At 42.9% G+C, this 23,915-nt stretch overlaps 1 protein-coding gene across 1 annotated transcript in view; it reads right to left on the reverse strand.

The window, feature by feature from the left end:
* The window catches only part of Pla2r1 (phospholipase A2 receptor 1), a 104,713-nt gene that overhangs the window by 27,343 nt on the left and 53,455 nt on the right, over positions 1–23,915 (reverse strand). Inside the window, exons 11-17 of the mRNA XM_041631580.1 lie at positions 18,816–18,985; positions 9,973–10,175; positions 6,254–6,399; positions 3,189–3,273; positions 1,635–1,767; positions 1,064–1,099; positions 428–585 (exon numbers count right to left, since the gene is read on the reverse strand). Of these exons, the coding sequence (XP_041487514.1) occupies positions 428–585; positions 1,064–1,099; positions 1,635–1,767; positions 3,189–3,273; positions 6,254–6,399; positions 9,973–10,175; positions 18,816–18,985 (931 nt within the window). The remainder of the gene's footprint in view (positions 1–427; positions 586–1,063; positions 1,100–1,634; positions 1,768–3,188; positions 3,274–6,253; positions 6,400–9,972; positions 10,176–18,815; positions 18,986–23,915) is intronic.

The raw sequence follows: 23,915 nt of genomic DNA on the forward strand, positions 1-23,915 counted from the left end.
AATCTACAGCTAGGTCCCGCCAGACTAGATCTGTATATGTCTCCACCCTCCCTAGTATATGTTAAACTCCTAACTCACAAGATGACAGATTAGGAAGTAGGAGCCTCTGGTAAGTGATTAGATCAGGAGCGTGGAGCCCTCTGGAGCACAGAGAGTGATGAGCGAATCTCACTACACAGAACTTGACTAACTTAAAACCGTTACTATTCCAGAACAAAGTGAGGCCAAGGGCCATAGCAACATAATAAACCTGTGCCTCCATTGTTTTCTATTAATCTGTAGAGTGGGAAGGAAAACAAAAAAAACAAACACACTTTTATGAAAACGTAAATGAATGTGTGGAGCCAAATTTTAAAAATATCTCCTTCCCCAAGGACAGGAATAGGTGTAAACTATGAATTTCATATAGTGATTTGTGTTCGGGTACCACTCTGATTTTGCTGAGGATGAACTCTTGCTCCTGAGCAGAATAAATTGAGAGGATATCACCCCGTAGCCAGCCGCAGAGAAACTCAAAGTCGTCCCACTGGGCAGGGTGGGTGTGGAAGAGGTACTCGGCATTCTGGTAGAAGAACCAGGGCGCATCTGCAAGGGAACCAGATGTGGACTGTGTCAAGACTAGTGAGAGATAGAAGGCAGACGCGAAGGGGCATGGGCTGTCATTGACACCCACAGTAAATTGTAATTTGGTCACTTGGCATTTTAAAGAAGGGCGTAAATACGGATGGACACATGCACACATGTGCACACATACATAAAATTTGCTTATTTCCTTAGTCTACCTCACTTGAGACCCCTCCGCTAGTTTTCAAAGGGCAGGGATAGATACATATCTTAAAATAATATGCCATGAAAATGGAGTTATGATGTTAATTTCAACCCTACTTAATGAGCGTACTTATCACATGGGTTATGCCTTCTTGATCTGTTAATTTGAACAAATCAGCCCAGGTTGATATATAAGAAAACAAACAATATGGGAAGGATAGGACAATGCGGTATCACTCCCCCCCCCTCTGTGCTGTGTATTTAGAAGCTTGAGAATTGCCAGGTGGGCTCTTACCGTATTCGTACCAGTCTGGAAAAGTGGGTATCACACCTGCAGAGAGAAAGCAAAGCATTGCCACTGAGCCTTCTGCATAGGCGCAGTGTCTGAATGACCTCCCTCTAACCACGCTGCTGCTATGCCACCTTAAAACGTGACGTTAAGGACAGACACTATACTGTGTAGACTCTGTGAGGACTTCCACCACGAAGGGGACTCTCCAGAGAGTCTAAAGAAAGGACACGGACACTTGCTGGTCACTCATTGTGCAAGGTGCTTCCATACACTCACCGTATAGGTGATGCTGTGTGCTTGTAACGTCAGGGTGGTATCTCTGCCACCTGCGCTTATGCCACCACGACAGCTGGTGACCTTCATTCCTAATGAACAGCTCGGCACAGGGTACTGTGCTGCCTTCTCTCCTTTGCCTGTTATCCCTGCTTACTACACTGGAGTAGCTGGATCCATCAGGTGGGCTGTCGGCCGTGTGGCTCACGTCCCAGTGCTAAGATGTCGCATCTCTGTGACTATCATATGAGAAAGCGCTACACATCGTTAAAACTCAAATATATCAGGAAAGATCATATACCTCTTGGGATTTTGCATATCCACTCGTGTTTGGAAGCACAGTCTGTGGGCAGCAATGTTTTGTTTGCCTTATACACAGCACAGTTTCTTGCAGCATCTTCAGAGTAAGTACTGTCTAGAAATGAAGACACAACCTGCAACAGATGAAGCTTGTTATTCCTTACTGATGGGTCCCCCAAAGGAGATCAGAAGATCAGCGAAGGCATCTGTGAACACAAGTGCTAGGGCAGTGGTTCTCAACCTGCGGGTCGCGAACCCTTTGCAGGGTCCAGTGACCCTTTCACGAGGGTCACTCAAGGCCATTGGAAAACACAGATATTCACATTGTGACTCATAGCAGTAGCGAAATTACAGTTATGAAGTGTCAGCAAAATAATGTTATGGCTGGGAGTCACCACAACATGAGGAACTCTGTTCAAGGGTTCGAGTGTTAGGAAGGCGGAGAACCACTGCTCTAGGGACTTCAGAGGGATCTTCAGAAACGTCTGCATGTCATTCCAGGGTTAGACCGTCCACATTTGTGACGACTAAGCCAATGGGTACTTAGCATTTTTTCTTTCTTTTCTCTCTCTCTCTCTCTCCTTCCTTTCCTTTTCTCTCTCTTTTTGTTTTACAAAGAAGCATGAGGACTGGGGATATGAGGCAGCTGGTAAAGTGCTTACTGCACAAGCATAAAGACCCAAGCTCAGAATGCAGTTCCCATATTAATTTTTTTTAAAAAAAAATCCAACATTGCAGCATGTGCCTGCTATCCCAGCACTGTGGAAGTGAAGATAAGAACCGTGGACCGTCTGGCCAGCCAGTGTAGCCCAATCGGCAAGTACCAGGTTTATTTGGAGTCCTGTCTCAAAAAATATAGAGAGTGATTGAGGAAGACGCCAATATTGGCCACTGGCTTCCACACACGTGCAAACATGCACATGCGTGCACACATTTTTCTATTGTTTTCTCTAGAAGAAATCAGATGCTTGCTTCATTCTGAACTTGCGATGTGTGGTGGTTCAAATGAAAATAGGCCCCATAGGCTCATAGAGGGGCACTATTAGGAGGCGTGGCCTTGTTGGAGTAGGTGTGGCTTTGTTGAAGGAAGTGTGTCAGTGGGGGTGGGTTTTGAGGTTTCAGAAATCCAAGCCAGGCCCAGTGTCTCTTTCTCTTCCTGCTGCTTGCCAATCCAGATACAGAACTCTCAGCTCCTTCTTTAGCACCATGTCTGCCTGCATGCTGCCATGCTTCCTGCCATGATGATGATGGACTAACCCTCTGATCTGTACGTCAACCCCAATTAAATGTTTTCCTTTATAAAAGCAGCTATTTTTCTGAATGGGAGGCAGTTTAGGGGAGCATTTTTGGAGATTTGGATTTCTTCTCAGGTCTTAGAACAGTACGGTCACCCTGGGTTTCCTGGGACCGTGGTACAATCACTGTCACAGCAAAGACCTAATGTAGTTTGCCAGGGTGCTACAGCCGCTTCCAGGCTCTCTTGGTTGTTTTACCAAGTGGGTCCAGGACCACCTGGCTTGACTTCATGTCCCGTGTGCAGTTTGAAAAGACTTACAGGTGTCCTGTCAGACCACTCCCAAGAACCTGCATTCAGGGGATTCCTTTTATTGAATCCAATCCAGAACTGCCTTTCTTCTGTCCTAAAAGGAGAAGAAATAAGAGTGCTGCCTTTCCAATTTCATTCCTGACATAGATGAAAGGTTCTAAGATATGAAAAAACACTCACGTGAACAGGAAAGAGCTGATGCTAAGTGGCAGGATTGGGCAGGTTGGCATAAATGGGTCAAACATTGTTTTATATGTAAAAACCTGTGCTATAAAATGAGGGGAGACATCTAGACGCACACACTCCTGTGTGGCTTGCTCCAGGCTCATGCACAATGAGGAGCGAGATGGTTTGAACGAAAATGGACCCCAAAGGCCCATAGGGAGTGTCGCTGTTAGGAGGTATGGCCTTGGAGTAGGTGTGGCCTTGATGGAGGAACTATGTCACTAGGGGTGGACTTGGAGGCTTCAGAAGCTTAAGCCAGGCCCAGTGTCTCACTCTCTTCCTGCTGCCTGCCAATGCAGATGTAGAATTCTCAGCTAATTCTCTAGGACCATATCCGCCTGCATGTCACTAATGATAATGGACTAAAAACCTCTGAACTGTAAGCCAGCCCTATTAACTGATTTTCTTTATAAGAGTTATGGTGATCATGGTGTGCCTTCATTGTAATAGAAACCCTAACTAAGACAGGGAGAAGAATAGATCTATACTGAGAACATGAGCCTCTCACAAGAATGGAAATGTCTTCCAATCAGGTCATGAGCACACGAAAACAATCTGCTAGGAAATCCCAGAGCACGGTCTCTCTGGATGACTTTAACTGCTGTACTATTTACTACTTCATTCTGCTTTCTGTGCTATTATACTATGGTTCGATGTGTGGTTCTTCTATCAACTGTTTGTGTATTTTCTACAACTTGATCCCTGTCATCCCCATGTAATAAAAGGTACACAGAAGGTTCGTAGACTTTCTTTTTCCAGTCTCCAACATAAAGAACTCTGTGGCAAATCATCCTGGGCCATGGTAAATTAACTTGCGCAGTCACCACTGGTTTAGACTTGGCAAGAAGCTTCCCAGAGAACCATCGTCCCTTCTATCAGGCAGAGAACAAATATGTCAAATTGCAGAGCCCTCAATAAATCAAGCAATAAAGCCTAATTGTATGATGAACCATCTCACTAAGATAATTTTCTGAGAATAATTTTGAAGAATTAAAGATTTAAGAGACTCAGAAGTTGTGACAGATACTTTCCCCTGCTCAGCACAGAGAAGCGCAATCCTTCTGCAGGGTCGCTTCTCACACGTGAAAGACAGGGACCAAAGTCAAGTGCAAGCCAGAGCATCTGAGGTCGCTGGTGCCTGGGGGGGTGGGGCACTGATGATGCCAAACTCCTAAGAATGTGAGGGCGACCTCTCGAAGGTCAGGCGTCTCCATAGCACAGGCTAGAAACCAGCCTCGCTCTCCCTACACTGGGAGTGTTTCATCTATTTCCTCACTGATTTCAGCGTTTTCAGTTGTTCCTGCTCTACTGGCTCATGGAAGACAAATTGATATTTATTTTCTCTCCACTCATTTCCTCAATTGTGTAATTTTTAAACAACACACATTTGACACAGCTGAATTCCCTCGGTAGCGTGGGCAAAAATAAAGCACACATTATACAACTTCTGTACTTAGATGCTGAAGATCAATAATTGGAAAGATGCACAGAATTCTACCCGGAATTTCAAGTGTGGACCCTTATTTAGCCAGAAAGCACATTGTTATATTTGATTATGTTGAAGGGAAATCACTTATGACCTGATGTGTGGACAGAATATATAAGCATATCCTCGCAAGGGATTAAAGTATCAAAGCACAACAGAACATAGGGCAGTGGAAGGTGGAAGGTGCCCCCATAGCTGCAAACAGTCCAGCCAATGGGGAAGCTTCTTTGACACCAGTCTCACGAAGTCTGAGGTGGCCTAGAGGGCTCTATATCCCAAGATGCCCAGGATGTAGGTTCTGTCTGGAACCAAGGGGTCAACCAGTGGCTCCTATAGGGACTAGCAGTTCTATGGGATGTTAAGAAGCATATTCAAGAGGGAAAAAAAGCATTTTGCAGAGAAAGAGCTAGAAGCCTCCACAATACTAATTACATACCATATTTCTAATGTTGTACGTTGTTTTTTAATTTATCTGGTCCCTCTGATACTATATCCCCTACCCCCTCTCAAAGAACAATAACAATATCCCCTCCATCAAACCCTTCCCTCATGGAATTACTCTAAGACTCACACTTGTTCTCATCTGCAAGGTTATTTTGTAAATGCTAAAGGTGAATAATTTGATGGTTGTTACATGTTCGCTTATGGAAGTGCCCTATGAAACCATTAGGTTTTTTACAATTTAAGCTTAGTTAATAGTGTTGGGAATTTAGCTCATTGGTGGAGTACACAGGCCCTGGGTTTGACCACTAGAAGAAAAATCCCCACAAACAAACCAATAACCACCAATAACCAACCAACCAACCAACCAACCAACCGAAAACTACATTTCTAAGTTCACCAGCATGGACATTCAAATAATTGATGCACCCTGATACGTAAACATAGATCCTTATTCAAATACACAATTAGAGAGCTAGACTTGACTTTGTTTTAAATTGTTGGAACTTCCCTCCCCAGCAAAATCTTCACTGAACTCTCACCTGTATCTCGTCAGTCGAATGAGATTGTGTTTTCTGGGGAGCCAGCAAGCAAGGACCTGGAGCTCTGTCCAAATGGTCCCTTTCACTCCAAGACAAGACTTTGAAATCCACCAACCCAGTTACCGCTGGCAACAAAGCTCTAAAAATCTGACTGAAGGCACACGATTCTGGATATCCAATGTGCAATGTGAACTTGATGCCATAAGACATAAAACTGTACAGGGATATAGTTTTTCTTTCACAGGTTGTGACCAGCTATTTTTTAGGCATGAGACAAATACTTGAGGTTTTAACAACCACTTGGGATACTCATCCCCCAAGAAGCTACTACTAGCAGACAATTTTTGACTCTGATTTCCCCAGAATTAGTAAGGGTTTACCGGTTAAATTTTGAATGCAGAAGCTCATTCACAAACTCTTCTTCCTCTATATGGGCAAAACTTGCCAACTGAGCTCCGAACTCCTCGCAGAAGAATTCGGCTTCTCTCCATGATCTTTTCATCAGGACCTTTTCACTGTGAAACACCTGCAGGGCAACAAAACCAGAGTAAGGCTGCCAAGTTCTGCGTAAGGTTGTTTTCTTTCTTCTTTTGGGGGGTGTGAAGGGCAAGAAATGGAAGGCTTTTTGCAGGCTAAGCACACACTCTTTCCACTGAGCCAGACCCCTGCCCCTTCATTATTCTTCATTGAAATTTTGATCTGAAGAGGTAACACATACCCTCCTTGGCTTCTTTTTCGCTAAACCTCTTATGGCAGAGATAGAGTTTTCTCTTAATAAATGTCTGTCAAGATATGAAGAAAGTCATGCCAAGAGACATTAAACACCTAGATACCTGGTTTAGACCCAGGACTCCTTGTCTCCAGAATCTAGCATTTTCATTAAGGCAGCCTGTCTATGAACCAGTTAGAATTTATGGAATGACAATGAAGTTATGGGATCCATCACAGGCAAGGAGACACAAGGTTGAAGGCCCAGATCAAGCCTATTTCTAGGGTCTCTGTGTCTTTGCTGAGCTGGCAGCTCCATGGTATGTCTCTAAATTCTCTGTTAGTCCTTAGCTGTTATGGTAACAGAAAGCAGTCCCGGGCCTCTGCACCCTTGCTGTTTGTAACTAAGGTTATCAAGCGTTACCCTCTGATACTGCAGGGACACTCTACGGCCACCTTTTGCCAGGCTCTGATTTGCTGAGACCAGAACGAATGCCTCTCCAAGTCCTGTGGACCACAGCACAGCCTTTCCATCTTTTAAATTATATGTCAAAACTTGCTTCCTTGGGGAACCTCCCCCCAATCTCTCAAAATTCATGAATCCTACCACCACGCACATCAAACACACTGTGCCTTTGCTGACACATCAGGGGGATGGACAGTAAAGCTACACTGTACGGGGAGTCCCAAGACCAGGGATTGATTTCAAGGCTGTCAACAAATAATTGTGATCTTGTGCAAATCACTCCATCACACCGGCCTCGGTTTACTCAGCTCTGAAGTTTAACTTATTGCTCCGTGACATCATGGCTGGACCTTTTGCTTATGAATTTTATGTAAGGATTTCTTGTGTACATTTAACCGGAGTGAATCCACTTGTGCTTCCTGCTATGTCTGCACCACAGTATTCTGGGGAATACTGCCTGTCTTCATCCTGTGTGTGCCCGGCTGATGAGGAAGAACTTTTTTTTTTTTTTTTGGTTTTTCTAGACAGGGTTTCTCTGTGGCTTTGGAGCCTGTCCTGGAACTAGCTCTTGTAGACCAGGCTGGTCTCGAACTCACAGAGATCCGCCTGCCTCGGCCTCCCAAGTGCTGGGATTAAAGGCATGCGCCACCACCGCCCGGCGAGGAAGAACTTTTTCCACGGATGTGGAGAATTGTTACCTGAAGAATGAACCAAGAGAAAACTGCCTAACATAAGAGTAATTTTTTAAATGTATGTATTTCTAGTAAGAAGGTTGCAAGAATTGGTTTAGATCTAGGCTCTGAAGCTGATTTGCAAACAGACATTTCTTCAAGAATTTCACTTGTATATCACATGTACGTCTCATGTGTAGCATGAATAATAAAAACCCAGAGACAGATTGGGGTTCAACCTGAAGATCAGAAAAGCAAAGCAGCCAAGCCACAAGAGAGCTCTTACATCTATGAAATCTTCAGACTGAAGGAGAGCGAGTTCCTGTCTCATTCTGCCTTATATTCGTCTCTAGTGCTAGATTAGAGGCGTGCACCACCACCGCCCAGCCTCTGTGTCTAACTAGTATGGCTGCTGGGATTAAAGGTGTGTGCCACCACTGCCCAGCCTATATGGCTGACTAGTGTGGTTGCTTTGCACCGACCTTCAGGCAAGCTTTATTTATTAAAGCACAAATAATATGCTACAACTAATAAGGCTGAACATTCTTAATCTGGGATCTAAAATATGGAACTCTGGGAGTGACATCCTCACTTTCTGACTGTCATAAGTAGGTAGACCATTTCATGTTCCAAACATTGCATAAAACGACTGCCAGGCTATGTGTGCATAGTGTATGTGAAACAAATGAATTTTGTGTTTAGACTTACGTACAAACCCCATGATATCTCATTATGTATATGTAACTATCAACACCTTAAACCCAAACTCTTCTTGCTCTGAGCATTTACATATGTGTGTGTGTATGTGTGTGTATATGTACATCAACTGTCTGCATTACTTTGCTTGATCTTCAGGTGTCTAGCAGGCAGGCTTTAAAGTCTATCTTTAGTATAAGAATTATTTCATATGCCGGGCGGTGGTGGCGCACGCCTTTAATCCCAGCACTCGGGAGGCAGAGGCAGGCGGATCTCTGTGAGTTTGAGACCAGCCTGGTCTACAAGAGCTAGTTCCAGGAGAGGCTCCAAAACCACAGAGAAACCCTGTCTCGAAAAACCAAAAAAAAAAAAAAAAAAAAAGAATTATTTCATAATAAGTACTTTATGCATGGGCTTACAAACAGTACAGACGGCACCATTCTAATACCCACTGAGTGTTGGCTTCACTTATTCTGTATATGCTGGCAATATAAGCAGCATTGACTAGTATCTTTGTGTTGGGAGCAGTGAGACCCCAGATCCCGAATTTCTTGTAATCCCCTGATCTGAGTGCCTACAGCTGCTCTGAGCATGAGACCTTCATGAGTTCCTGATGGCAGGAGAGTGGTTTCTGGTGGGTTTGGCTGGGGCGTGGCTATCTCTATATAATCTGCCCCTGAACACAATAAAGGGGACATTCTTGGGGAATTCAAGGATTCGCTGTCTCTCTGTCTGTGTGTGTCTGTGTATTTTAACCTCCAGCCCCCTTGCCCGAAGCTCGGTAACTGGGTGCCAGCGCACAGAGCGCAGACAGGGGGGTGCGGTGCGAGGCATCTTTGTTCTTATTAAAGGAAGACAATTCCATTAATGACCATGGCTGGCCTTGCTTTCCTCTTTCTTGATTGCAGTTTTAGTCCAGAGTGTATGGAGAATGCAACACCCCGAGGAAAGGAGGAACTGTCCTTGTCCCTCCCAGAACAGGAGGAGGTTCTGCGGTGTTTTATTCCAGCGGATCTATGTGGCTCGTGAGGCATGAAGGCCAGAGAAGGGGGCTTTCCAAAACCCTGGGCTGCAGTAGGGAGAGAGTCCGTCTGCCACCCTGAGTTGCTTTCCTGAGCCTTGAGAGACAGGCTGTCTAGGTTCCTAGGATTCTACGGTTTCTTTTGCCTATCTGTGAACAGTAAAGTTGTTTTGCCTGAGCTGTGGGCCTGTTCTGCCACCCTGGACTTGGACTCTGGTAAGTGAGATTGCTCAAAACCTTCCCGCCAGTCCTAAGGACTGGTCAGGCATTTAGAGCCCTTTCCTAGGGCTGATGGCCAGTGCATAGGGTCCTTTTCCTTGGGTTCAGTACTGATGCATGGTATTTCTGCCTTCAGTGACACTGGGGCATCTGCCATCTTTTTTTTTTTTTTTTGTATTTACAATTATTTGGAATGTAAACATAAGGAGAGAGAGGCAATAGATACTGACTGTACCAGGCACTTGTAAGAAAGAAATCTTAGAAAAGAGACTAGGGATACATGGACCAAATGAATATGGCAGATAGCCTTGACATTACCTTGAAGCAACTGGCTAGACCAGACTGCGACTCCCAATCCGCATAGCATTTGCGAAAGGGCCACCTTCTTTCGAGCTCTGTTTTATCCCAGGTTTTGACTGGCATCTTACACAGGGACATTGCCTTAAAGTTGCTGCAATCCTTCACTTCCCAGCGACCAAGTGGACTTCCTCCTCGCATGACAACGCAGCCACCACTGTAGCCTAAAAGCAGAAGTCAAGCATTTTAATATGCGATGATCATAACATTTTGTGCTCCAAAGACATCTCTCCGGAGTGTTGAATAATCGACACGCCATAATGAAGCACCGGAGAAGAACAATGAAGATGAAAAAGGACGCTTGATTGGCACCATTATCTCGCTTTTCTTCATCTCTGGAGAGAAGAACAGAAAACAGAACCAGGAGAGAAAAGAAGCTATGGAGCCTGAAATTTGGACATTGTCTGCTTTGAGCTCAGATGGTAAATGATGGGAAATGAGGTGCTGTTCTGATGTGGAGCCCAAGAATGCCCCACTGCTCGGGGACTTGCTTTGCAGCCACACTACGAACATCACGATGCCAAGTGCACAGTGCCCATCCCCTGAGAGTGAGGTGCACCAGGGCAAGCTAGTCACATGAATAATGGATTCAAGGCAGACAAGAAGCAGAACAAAGACCCAGACTCTAAGCCACCCACCGTGGAGAATGGGGAAAATGAGGTAGACTCTTTTTATTTTATTTTATTATTGATTTTTATTGAGATCTACATTTTTCTCTGCTCCCCTCCTTGCCTCTCCCCTCCCCTTCAATTCTCTCCCAAGGTCCCCATGCTCCCAATTTACTGAGGAGATCTTGTCTTTTTCTGCTTCCCATGTAGATGAGATCTATGTATGTCTCTCTTAGGGTCCTCCTTATTGTCTAGGTTCTCTGGAATTGTGAATTGTAGGCTGGTTTTCTTTGCTTTATGTTTAAAAACCATTATGAGTGAGTACATGTGATAATTATCTTTCTGGGTCTGGGTTACCTTACACAAAATGATGTTTTCTAGCTCCATCCATTTGCCTGCAAATTTCAAGATGTTGTTATTTTTTTTTCCTTATCCATTCTTCGGTTGAGGGGCATTTAGGTTGTTTCCAGGTTCTGGCTATGACAAACAATGCGGCTATGACAAACAATGCTGCTATGAACATAGTTGAGCACATATCCTTGTGGTATGATTGAGCATCCTTTGGATATATACCCAAAAGTGGTATTACTGGGTCTTAAGTAAGGTTGTTTCCTAATTGTCTGAGAAATCACCACACTGATATCCAAAGGGGCTGTACCAGCTTGCATTCTCACCAGCAATGCAGGAGTGTTCCCTTTACCCCACAACCTCACCAGCATAAGTTGTCATCAGTGTTTTTGATCTTGGCCATTCTTACAGGTGTAAGATGGAATCTCAGAGTTGTTTTGATTTGCATTTCTCTGATGACTAAGGATGTTGAGCATTTCCTTAAGTGTCTTTCAGCCATCTTAGATTCCTCTGTTGAGAGTTCTCTGTTTAGGTCTGTCCTCCATTTTTTATTACATTATTTGTTCTTTTGATGACCAATTTCTTGAGTTCTATGTACACTTAGAGATCAGACCTCTGTCTGATGTGGGGTTGGTGAAGATCTTTTTCCATTCTGTAGGCCCCTGTTTTGTCTTGCTGACTGTGTCCTTTGCTTTACAGAAGCCTTTTAGTTTCAGGAGGTCCCATTTATTAATTGTTTCTCTCAGTGTCTGAGCTACTGGCATTTTATTCAGGAAATGGTCTCCTGTGCCAATGCAATTAAGTGTACTTCTCACTTTCTCTTCTATGAGGTCCAGTATGAATGGCTTTATGTTGAGGTCTTTGATCCATTTGGACTTAAGTTTTGTGTATGGTGATAGATATGGATCTATTTTCATTCTTCTACATGTTGATATCCAGTTATGCAAGCATCATTTGTTAAATAGGTTTTCTTTTTTTTTCCATTTGATATTTTTTGGTTCTTTTTCAAAAATCAGGTATTAGAAGGTGTATCCAGGTCTTCAGTTGAGTTCCATTGGTCCTCCTGCCTGTTTTTATGCCAATACCAGACTGTTTTCAGTACTGTAGCTCTGTAGTAGAGTTTGAAGTCAGGGATTGTGATACCTCCAGAAGTTCTTTTATTGTACAGGATTGTTTGGCTATCCTGGGTTTTTTGTTTTTCCGCATGAAATTAAGTACCATTCTTTCAAGGAATTTTGCTGGGATTTTGCTGGGTATTACATTAAATCTATAGATTGCTTTGGGAAAGATTGCCATTTTTACTATGTTACGTTTACCTATCCAAGAGCATGGGAGAGCTTTCCACTTTCTGGTGTCTTCTTCAATTTTTTTCTTCAAAGATTTAAAGTTCTTGTCATACAGGTCTTCCACTTGTTTGGTTAGTTACTCCGAGATATTTTATATTATTTGGGATTATTGTGAAGGGTGGGATGTCTCCTGAATGGAACTTCTAATTTGGAGCCTTGAGACTGGGATTCTAGTCTCAGCAAAAATATTTAATAACTTAACATTTGAGTGAATGAATTAACTACAATAAGTCTCATTGAGAGAGATAATTCCTTTTCTTCTCACGGGTCCTCGTGAAGATTAAATGAAATAATTACTAAAAAGGATTTCATGAAACAGAAAGTTAAAACCATCCCTAAACTTCTTATGGGCATTTTTGTTACAAAACAGGTTTTTTTTTTTTTTTTTTTTGGTGACACAGGTTCTGCTGTGTGTTCAAGAATTCTTAAAAGGTTTGAATCAGCAAGTTTACAGTAATACTTTTTTTTTGTCGGCCTTGCATTTTGCCTTGCTTCCCCACATTAGACAATGATTAACTAGCTATGGTTTTAGATGATGTGGATATTCAAGTCGTCTTCATTAGTGAGGAAGGAGATGTTTGTGGCCCACCGCGAGGATGAGAAGTCCTGCAGGAGTGTTATTGGTATTCTAAAGTGGCTCACTTAATGTATCATTTGACCCAAATTTTAACATCTCAGCCCCAGAGAAGCAGTAAAATGTGTAATAAAGGGAGGCTGGGCGAAGGGGATAGAAAGGGAATTTGTAAGTCAGCTCCTGGGGAAGCTTGCCAGGCCAAATAATAAGGGAAGGGTAGAGGGCAGAGGCAGGTTTCTCCCAAAGAAACTACTCTTCCATCGGATAACTCCGTTCCTGTTGGAGAAGGGTAGCGGTCATCCTTTTCATTGGTGAACCCCAAATCTCATGGTTCAATGACTCTCTGATGGAGGAAGGTCATTGGCCAATAAAGAAACTGCTTGGCCCTGTGGGTGGAGTAAACAGAACAAAATGCTGGGAGGAAGAGGAAGTGAGGTCAGAGTCTCGACAGCTCTGCTCTCCGGAGCAGACGCCTCAGCAGAGACGCCATGCCCTGCTCCCTGGCAGACACACGTGATGAAGCTAGGACCCAGGATGGACTAGGCTAGAATCTCCCCGGTAAGCGCACCTTGGGGTGCTACACACAGATGATTAGGAATGGGCTAAATTAATATGTGAGAATTAGCCTAGAAGAGAATGGGCCAAGCAGTGATTAAAAGAATACAGTTTGTGTGTTGTTATTTCGGAGCATAAGCTAGCCATGTGGGCGGCCAGGTGTGGGGGACGCAGCCCTGCCTCCCCATATTACTACAACTCTCTTGATCCACCTTTTCTCCCTCTTCCCCTTCACCATCTCCCTTAAACATCAGCAGAAAAACTTTCTGTAATTAAGAAATTATAACTCACGATTCTAGACTTTTCCATGTGAAAGCTGTCACCGGTGACCTCTTTGGTCCAATTCTTAAATATAAACAAACTAATCAAGACATTTGTGGTATCAGGGCAGGAAAGAACTACGCTGGGCCGTGGTACCACTAGACCATTATTTTACTTGGTCTGCCCGGTTACTTCCAGTTTCTTCCTACAATTCTCTCATCTTTAGATGGAAAAATTGAGGTGCGAAGATTTTAATGATCTCCACAGGCCACAGAGTTAGTGATCCTAGCCTGAAAACGAGACTTATCTGCGTCTAAGTATGAGGTGGCACTGAGGCCTGGAGATGTAATCAATACACAGTCGCCAGGAGGAAAGAGTTCTCTCGGGTTATGGCCCCCATGCTGTTGCTTAACTCTTCTCAACTTGACATGAACTGTGAGGAGGGAGCCTCAGTTGAGGACTGACCTCCAACAGATAGGCCCGTGTCATGTCTGTGGGGCATTTTATTGATTGCTAATTAATACAGGAAGGCCCAGTTCACTGTGGGTGATGGCATCCCTGAGCTGGTGGGCTGGGCTATAAAAGAAAGGTAGCTGGAGGGAACAAGCCAGTCAGCAGTGTTCCGCCACTGTCTTTGCTTCAGTTCCTGGCTCTGGGTTCCTGTCTTGAGTTCCTTGATGATGGACTGTGGTGATTATTTGGTAAGCCAAATAAACTCTTTCCTCCGAAGTTGCTTTTAAGTGTTTTAAAAAGGTTAATGAGACCTAGCTTCCTCTTGTACCGAGCTCCCCCTGGCCCCAGTCCCCTTTCCCTTCCTCCACGCATGACTCTCTCCCTATGTGGCCACAGGATTCCTTGTAGAACTCCTGTCATGGGTCACCTTGTTTGACTCTAAGGAGACCTGGAACTGTGCTCAGAAACAATACTGAGGACATCCTCAGTGTGGGGGGTTTCTTTTCAGAATCCAGAGGCACCTCAAGCGCCTGATTGACGTGACAGGTTTCCCAGCCCCCACTGTAAAGGGCACTCTAAGCAGACAAGTCTGGCCTGCATTGCTGGGATACAGCTGCCCTGAACTGGCAGATTACCCCTGATTTGGAAGTACTGGTGTAGCACAAATTCTAGTTGGTCTTAATAGTAAAAACCTGCATTCAGATATAGGCGTTAATGCTGGCAGATAAGAGAAGCGGAGTGGCCAGCCATGAGAGAGTTCTTACCTCTACAATGCTCAGACCACAGGGGCAATCCTGTCCTCAGACTGCGTCCTCAGATTGCAGTGAGCACCTGTCTCTTCCTGCCTTAGATTCCTCTCTCGGCCTAGCCGCATCTCTTCCTGTCTCTACCTCCCTAGTGCTAGGATTAAAGTTGTGTGACTTGCAAGTACTGGGATTAAAGGAGTGAGCCACCACTTCTTGGCTCTGTTTCTCTTTTAGACTTGATCAGTTTCGCACAGCTCAGGGTGACCTTGAACTCACAGAGATCTGTCTGCCTCTGTCTCCTGAGTGCTGGGATTAAAGGTGTGCACCACCAATGCCTGGCCTCTATGGCTAACTAGTGTGGCTAGCTCTGTGCTCTGATCTTCAGGCAAGCTTTATTTGTTAGATAATAAGTAAAATATCACCATAAACTGGGGTCCTGGCTGGCAAACATCAATGACAGAGAGTTACTTTCGTGTAGAAATATCCCATCTGTAAATGAAGACACTCCTGGTAGGCCAGGGGATGTTGTTTGCTAGTAGATCACATGCCTATTAGGAGACCCTGAGTTTAATTCCCAAACCAAAACAAACAACAACAAAACCCCAACTCCACCGAATCAATGAATCTTCATATTGCTCGTCAAACATGCCCTCTCACCACAAAGAGAAAACTGGGGATTGTGTTATTTTATATAGAACAAACAACTACCTAAAAAATAAAATTTTCTAAAATAAAATAAACCTCAATTTTGATGAGGTCTTTGGTGAACAATGAAATATAGACTTTAGAAAAATTTATAAGATGAATAGCCTCTTAAATTAGTAAATATACTTTAAAAGAAAAAAAGGGATGGATAGAAAATATAGACATTACAATAAACTTTAGGAGACTTTATTGACCAATTGCAGTGTGCAAATGTTATTTGGGTCCTCATTCAAACAAACCTTAAAATATACTATATAGTAGTTAAAATATTTGTGGGGGGGCTGTATAATTTAGATATTTGGGTATTAACTGACAGAAATGTTCTTGACCGAGAAGGCCTTCTATTTTAGTGATAATACTGCAATACATGTGGATGAAACAATCATCTCTTTCAAGAAAAGTCTCAGACAGGACTGAGGTTAGAGTTGAGACAACACTTACCATGGCTCAATAATTGCTTGGTGTTTCATCATAATACTCAATGAACATATGACAAAGTTGGGGGGAAAATGACTGAACTGTGATTTCACCATGGGTTGGCCATCTTGTAGGCATGCCTTAAGGACAGACTTGGCAGAATTTATTAAAAGCTTTGGGCTTCCTGTTCAGTGGTCAATTTAGGTAGTCAGTTTATGCTGGATTAAGAGTCTGACACGGGGCCTGAGCTAATGGATTCTTTTGTGACAGGCAGGAGAGGAGAGGCGATTTCAGTGGTGTTTCTACAAGCTGCACTTTAAAAGGGAACAGAGAAACACAGGGGCTTTTATATTGCCATTTTCTCCAGAAACGATTTACATTTTCGTCTTATTCAGAGACAATTTACTCCATGTCAGTCAGTCTGCACAGCCATGCTGAGCATCACAGCGTTAGTTTTGCTTCAGGGAAAAGAGAGAGAGTAATGCCACTCAAATAAATTACCGCAGAAACTTAGGAATGACAGGGCGCTCGGCTTCATTTCCGGATTTTAGACGTCTAAATATGCCCTGAGGAAGTTAGCATGGAAAACCAAAAATGTCGTCTGCTCAAAATGTATTAATTTATTTTGACAGGTATAGACACTCCTAACCAAATTCCACGGGATATAGACGCGATCCCGAGTGATTCCCTTTTAACTGCACAGTGACACAGAGCTGTGCTGCTCTTTGTTGAGCAATGGGGCTCAGAGCACAGAACGAGGAAACTGTCCCGCTGCTCTGGCTGTGGTGCTTCCTCTCTCTGAGCTGTGGCAAGTTGACAGTCTCCATACAGATTTCTTAAATCGGTGCTTACACACACACACACCCGACAGCCTACACCCCACACACATACACACACACACTCATACCACATCCACACCACACACACACACTCACACCAGACACATACCCACACACACACCATACCCACACACCACATACACACCATACACACACCACACACAAACCACACCACACACACACACACGCCACACACTCACACCCCCCACTCACACATCACACACACACACCACACACACACACACACGCACCCTACACACACATTTGTTATCACTTTATGTGCATCTTTAAAAAGAAGAATTAAAAACTGGCTAAACTCGTCAAACCGTCGTCGTAGGTCTGCAGAGTGAGATGGGATGGAGAATGCCGTCATACCCCCCTCCCTGCCTCCTGCACATTGTCCCTCACTTTAGACAGCACATTTGTCACAACTGAGGAGCCTACAGTGACACATCGCAATCACCCAGAGCCCCTCCCGTCCGTTAGGTGTCTCATTTATATAGGAGAAAATGCAGGTCTGCATTTCTGTCATTTCCCTTGCAAGGCCAGGCCAACTGGCACTATGTCCTTCAATTTTTATCTTATAAAAATAGCCCTCCTTCAATTTTAAAGGATAATTTTACGGAGAATAGACCCTGGGTGGCTTCCCTCCTGCCTTTACCACCAGAATTCAGAGTCTTCTTGCCTGCTGGTTCCTGAGAAGCCAGAAGTCGTTCTTATCTTTGCTCCAGCTCGTGGAAGGTGCTTTCTTACTCTGGCTCCTTTGTCTTTTATTTATCTGAAGTTTGAAAGTGATATGTGTAATCCTTAGTCATCTAGGATATGAAATCAAAACTACTTTGAGATTTCATCTTCTACCTGTCAGAATGGCTAAGATCAATGAAATAAATGACAGCTCGTGCTGGTGAGGATGTGGGGTAGGAGGAACACTGATCTACTGGTGGGAGCGCACACTTGTTCAGCCACTGTGGAAATCAGTATAACGGTTCCTCAGAAGGATGGGGATGGATCTACCTCAAGATCCAGCTAAATCACTCTTGGGCATACACTCAAGGGGATGGTTCATTCTATCACAGAGATACTTGCCCAACCATGTTCAGTGCTGCTCTACTCACGATACCCAGAAACTGTAAACAACATAGATATCCCTCAACAGATGAATGGATAAATGTGATACATTTACCCAATGGAATCATGAAATTTGTAGGTAAATGAATGGAACTATAAAAAAAATCATCCTGAGTGAGGTAACCCAGACCCAGAAAGACAAATATTATATGAATTTATATACCGATATTAACTGTTAAGTCAATTAAATCAATGAAAACCAAGCTACTGTCCACAGAACCACAGAGATTAGGCATAGAGAGAGGGAGCAGGGAACAGATAGATTTCCCTAAAAAAGGGAAATAGAATAGATAGTTATGAATAGAAGCCAGGGGTGAGGGGTAGGGCTGTAATGGACCCATCAAGCAGGAATGGGAAGGGGAGAGGAGGAGGATGGAGGGAATGCAGGGAAAGACAGCTAAAATTAAGGGCTATTTGAGGAGTAGTATGGAAGCTTAATACAGTAGAAGATTTGTAAAATATAAACATATATGGAAGCAATCTAAGTGAAATCTCCAAATACTGAAGGAGACAGACCCCATTATTGGACATTCTTGTCACCAAATGAAACTTCTAGTATTGGGAATGGGTTATATCTAGTTGAGTTGTGAACAAAGGTCCCCCATGGGAACCCCCAAACAACCCATAATGTTGCCAAGGTTATGCGTTGTTCTCCACACACCGATAGGAAGGTCCTGTTGCTGAAGACAAACACCTGTAGAACTCATTGAACACGGAGAAGTTGAGTTGGTGCCTACCTAGAGCTTTCACCGCTGCACATTAGTATTCTTGGGGCCAGGAAACAGGGGTGGGGGTGGGGTGAGCTGGTGTTGCAGGGGACTCACTGGGTTGATGTGTGTTCCAGTGCGTGTACTGCATCGGCTCAGGCCTCTGCCCCGCGGTCTTCCAAGTGTACTCTCCTGTGTTGTTTTCGTCCTGAAGAGCTATCCAAAAATAACTGTCTTTCGTTTTTGCCACACTGCTGATGAAACTGTTTAAAAAAGCCTGTTCAAACCTTGAAAAAAAAAAGGAAAACAAATTGTTATACTAAGTTTCTGGATGATATAAAACATTATTAAAACATAATGAAGGACACAGAATGGAACCAGAGAGTTTCTTGTTAATTCTCCAGAACACAGCACAAGAAAATACACAAGGACCCTAGTATTTCTAAAAGATGTTAAATGTCAGTGCAACCTCAGAAATATATGAGAGGAGAGAACATGACTCCCGAAGACTTAATTATTGTAATTGTCCCAAGGACCAGAGACCAGGTCTGTCTCTGCTGTGGGGCCATGCATCTCTAGGAGAAAGATAGCTATTTGATATTTAGGCTGCATACCACACACTTTACCAGCATGAGTGTGGGTCAGAGGAGGCAGAGGGAGGAGGGAGGACACTATGCTTCTCTGAATGCACATTTTCTACCATGGAGTGCATGTGTGCCCTCTCCCCGCACTTGCTTAGGAAGGAAGGAAGTGGAAGAACAATTTTATGTCTCCCAAATCAGTCTGTTCACAGGCATATGGGGTCTTTGTCTTATTCAAATGTGTTCAACTGTGTGTTTTCACTGAAGACAGATTTCAACAAATCCAAGGCATTCCACTCACTAGCATTTTCCCCAAGCAGTTGAATGAATTTGCTCCCAGTGATTGTTGGCCAAGCTGCCTTTCAACTACAAATCCACCTAAAGCAGATGCAGACAACTTGTGCATACATGCTTATACACACACACACACACACACACACCCCTCTAACAAAGCACAAGTATCCAACTCAACTAGCATTGAATTCAAAGCTTAGTTTGCAACTACTTTTAAAACACAGAAAGTTAAAAAGGACTTCCAAATGGTGATGACTTCTGGCCATATCTGCTGAGTCAAAGGAAAACATAAGGCCTGGTAAAATTACCCAAGAAACCTCAGGAGAAAGCGCGTTGGACTTTTAACGTTCAATTTGAGATTCTTTTTATTGCATGCATTATTCACTTGCTACAGGGAACCAGCACAATGAGACCCTCTGTAAAACAGAGGAGCTGCAAAGGGAATGGGGAGGGAATGGCAGAGGAACAAAAGGTGACATTAAGATCCTAAGGGCCTCCCCAGTGAAGCGCCTGAGATGCTCCCTGTGGCCGAGCATGCGGGTTTCATCAGACTTTAGTAATAGTTTCTGCAAATGTTCTACCAACAATCAAAATATTACACCTTTAAAACCAGAAACGTTACTTCTAGCCACACCTCAGAGGCAGACTGGTACAGACGTGTATTTCCGAGGAAGGCATAGAAAGCTAAACATCATCTAGATGCAGTGGGAATTTTTCTTACTCTTTATTGGCTTGTGCGGTCCCAGTGGAAGACCTGCATTACTGATCATGTCTGCTCTCTAGAACTGCTGTGCTGCAGGCAGAACACCGCTAGTTAGTATGTTGCTGCTAAGACCAGGGCTGTGGCTGGTTCTTCCATTACTTTATCAAGGAATAGCAAGAAATGACTTTGTATACTTGGCCTTGGGTATCATCGTTCATGGCAATAGTGCTTTTGTAACCTGTTGGTTACAGATTTATTTAGTCCACTCTGATTTGCTTTTTTATCGCCCTTATTGTTTGAGACGATAGAAACCTACTTATCGATTTTCGTCTTTTTTTATGACATGCATATGATATTCAAACATTAACATCTTCAAATAAAAAAAATCACTCAGGTTTCCTTGGTGTAATTTATAAGATGGTACCATTAGTAAAATAACTCAGCAAGTGTGTCTTTATTCTAAACCAAACATATTCTCCTAGAGCTGTCTGGGAACTCCCCGTACATGATCTGGGGCAAGCTCTTGAGTATCTGTTTCCAGCTGGCAAAGAAGCAGTTTTATATTCTTTACCAGTTTCTGTCTGATTTCAAATTCTGGATGAAAAGCTCTGATTATGATAATACAGATGGTGTCTGTGAAGAGACACCATGGCGAAGGTGTCTCATAAAACAAAGCATTTAATCTGGGCTCATGGTCCAGAGGGTTAGAAGGCATGACCATCACGGTGGGGAGCATGACAGCAGGCAGGCATGCTGCTAGAGCAGAAGCTGAGATCTTACATCTGATGGGAGACAGAGACAGAGAGACAGAGAAAGAGAGACAGGGAATAACTGGGAACCACAATGGGCTGTTTCAAACTCACAGCCCACCTTCAGGGACACACCTCCTCTAACAAAGTCACACCTCCTAATCCTTCCCAAACAGTTCTACCAACTGCAAACCAAACATTCAAATATAGGGACCAATAGGGACGATTCTCATTCAAACAGCCACAGACAGTAACATTTCAAAGGTCTTTCTACTCTGTGTTTTAGAAACATTTACAGAAGAGTTCAGATTTGTATGCCACCTTCCCATTTTGTTTGAATTTCATGATGTTAAATCAAATGTTATCATCGTTTAGGAAAGGAATACCCTTGTGTATATATAGTTTTATGTTATCCTTTGAACCAGGAGAGCAGGATAGTATGCTATGTGGAGAGAATTAAGTGAAGTAAAGATTCTATGAAGTTTTAAAGCATTCAGCAAAGTTGCAGGATACAAATCTCACATTAAAAAGAAAGTCTTTCTTATCTTTAACAGTACAAAAAGGAAGCTAAGATAAGAAGTCCATTCCCCATAATACCAAAAAGAATGAGATACTTAGGAAGAAACCCAAATAAGAAACAAAAAGGACTGAATAACAAATTGCAAGATGCTAACTAAAAAATATCAACGATGCCTGGTGGTGGTGCACCTCTTTTTTATTATTTTATTGAGCTCTACATTTTTCTCTGTTCTCCTCCCTGCCTCTCCCCTCTCCTTCAACCCTCTCCCAAGGTTCCCATGCTCCCAATTTACTCAGGAGATCTTGTCTTTTTCTACTTCCATGTAGATTAGATCTATGTAAATCTTTCTTAGGGTATTCATTGTTGCCTAGGTTCTCTGGGATTGTGAATTGTAGGCTGGTTTTCTTTGCTTTATGTTTAAAAAACCACTTATGAGTGAGTGCATATGATAATTGTCTTTTGGGGTCTGGGCTACCTCACTCAATATGATGTTTTCTAGCTCCATTCATTTGCCTACAAATTTCAAGATGTCATTGTTTTTTCTGCTGTGTAGTACTCCATTGCGTAAATGTAGGTTGTGCACATCTTTAATCCCAGCACTCAGGAGGCAAAGGCAGGCAGATCTCTGAGTTTAAGGCCAGCCTGGTCTATCAAACGAGTTCCAGGACAGCTAGGGATACACAGAGAAGCCCTGTCTTGAAAAGCAAAGCAAGTAAACAAACAAAATCACAGACAAAAACCTCACAAAGATACAAAATGAAAATGAATGGAAAGACATTCCACATTTATAGCTGAGAAAAGTTACTATTACCACTACCATAGTAGACTATATATTCAATTCAATCACTGAAAATGTCAGCGATCTGCTTTTGCATAATGCAAAATTAATTATAAAATCTATGGAGAAATTCAAGATCTTGAATCGTCAAAATGACCATGAAAAAAAGAACAAAGTTGGATGTCTCAGATTTTTTTTTTTTAATTTCAAAACTTCCATTTCAGGACTATGGTAATCAAAGCAGTGTTGTACTGATGTAAGACAGACATACAGACTGGTGGAATAAACTTGAAATAACCACAAAAATAAAAGCTTGCATATATGATCAAATAATTTCCAACAGAGCTACTGAGACCATTGGCCAGTCCTTTCAACAAGTGGTTCTGGGAAACCTGAATATACATTTGCAAAACAGGACCCTTTCCTTATACTGTGTTAAAATATGAACCCAGAGTATACCAAAGACCTAAACGTGAAGCTAAAATTGTTAAATTCTTGGGATAAAACATATGGGGAAAGTTTCATGACATTGAATTTGGTAATGTTTTTCGAATCTGACACCAAAGAACAGGCAATAAAATAACAGACAAATTGGGATTTATCAAAATAAAAAGCTTTTGGGCATCAAAGATAAAAAGATGCAAAAAGTAAAAATGCAATCACAAAATGAAGAAATATTTAAAATCATGTATCAGGTATAGGTTTAATAAACAGAATACACCAAGAACCCCTATAATTCAACAGTAAATACCCTAAGATTGAAAAGGGCCAAGGGCTTAAATAGAAGGTTCACTAACAAATATGTACAGTGGCCAAAAAGCACATTAGGAAGTGCCCAACACTGGTAATCACCAAGAGAAATAAAAATAATAATCACAGTTACCATGGAATACTATGGCATACTCAGGATGCTAGTCTCAAAACAAAAGAAAGGAAAGTCAGTAGAGAATAAGAAGTAAAATCTGAATGCAGAGAGACGGGAGTCCTGTGTGTGCTGGTGGGGGCGTGACCAATATGGAAAGCAGTGTCACAGCTCCTCAAAATATTAAAGATGAAATCATCACGTGATTCAACAATCTCCCTTCTGAGTATATGCTTGAAGGATTGAAACCAAGGACTCAAAATTGTATATTCATTTAAAGTAGCAGGTTCCCAGTAGTCGGAGGGTGGAAGCAACCCACATATCTATTGAGGGGCGAGTTGGAAAACACGATGTGTGTACAAACGATGGGATATTAACCAGGCCTATAAAGCGGGGAAGTCTGGCAGTGGATGCAATGCACTAAGTGAAAGGAGCCAGCTACAGCGACACGCATAGAAGATGGTCCTGTTTATATCTGGTGCCTTAAATAGTCCAAGTTCTAGAGGATAAAAACAGAAAACTGTTCTTCAGGAGGTGGGGGGGGGGTGGAGAATGAGAAGCATTTCTGAAGCAGTATGGAGTTTTCAGTATGGGAAGAAGAACCATGTTCCAGAGGTAGATGGCGCTGGCGGAGGCACAGCACTGCAGATGCTCTCTTAAAGTGGTGACAGCGGCACATTTTATTTCATGATTATTTTATCATGTTAATTCAAATTGGGTTTAGGGGCAA

The sequence above is a fragment of the Microtus oregoni genome, unplaced genomic scaffold (genome assembly GCF_018167655.1).
Source record: "Microtus oregoni isolate MIOR12 unplaced genomic scaffold, Mior012 000037F_ref0000500, whole genome shotgun sequence".
NCBI classification, from domain to species: Eukaryota; Metazoa; Chordata; class Mammalia; order Rodentia; family Cricetidae; genus Microtus; species Microtus oregoni.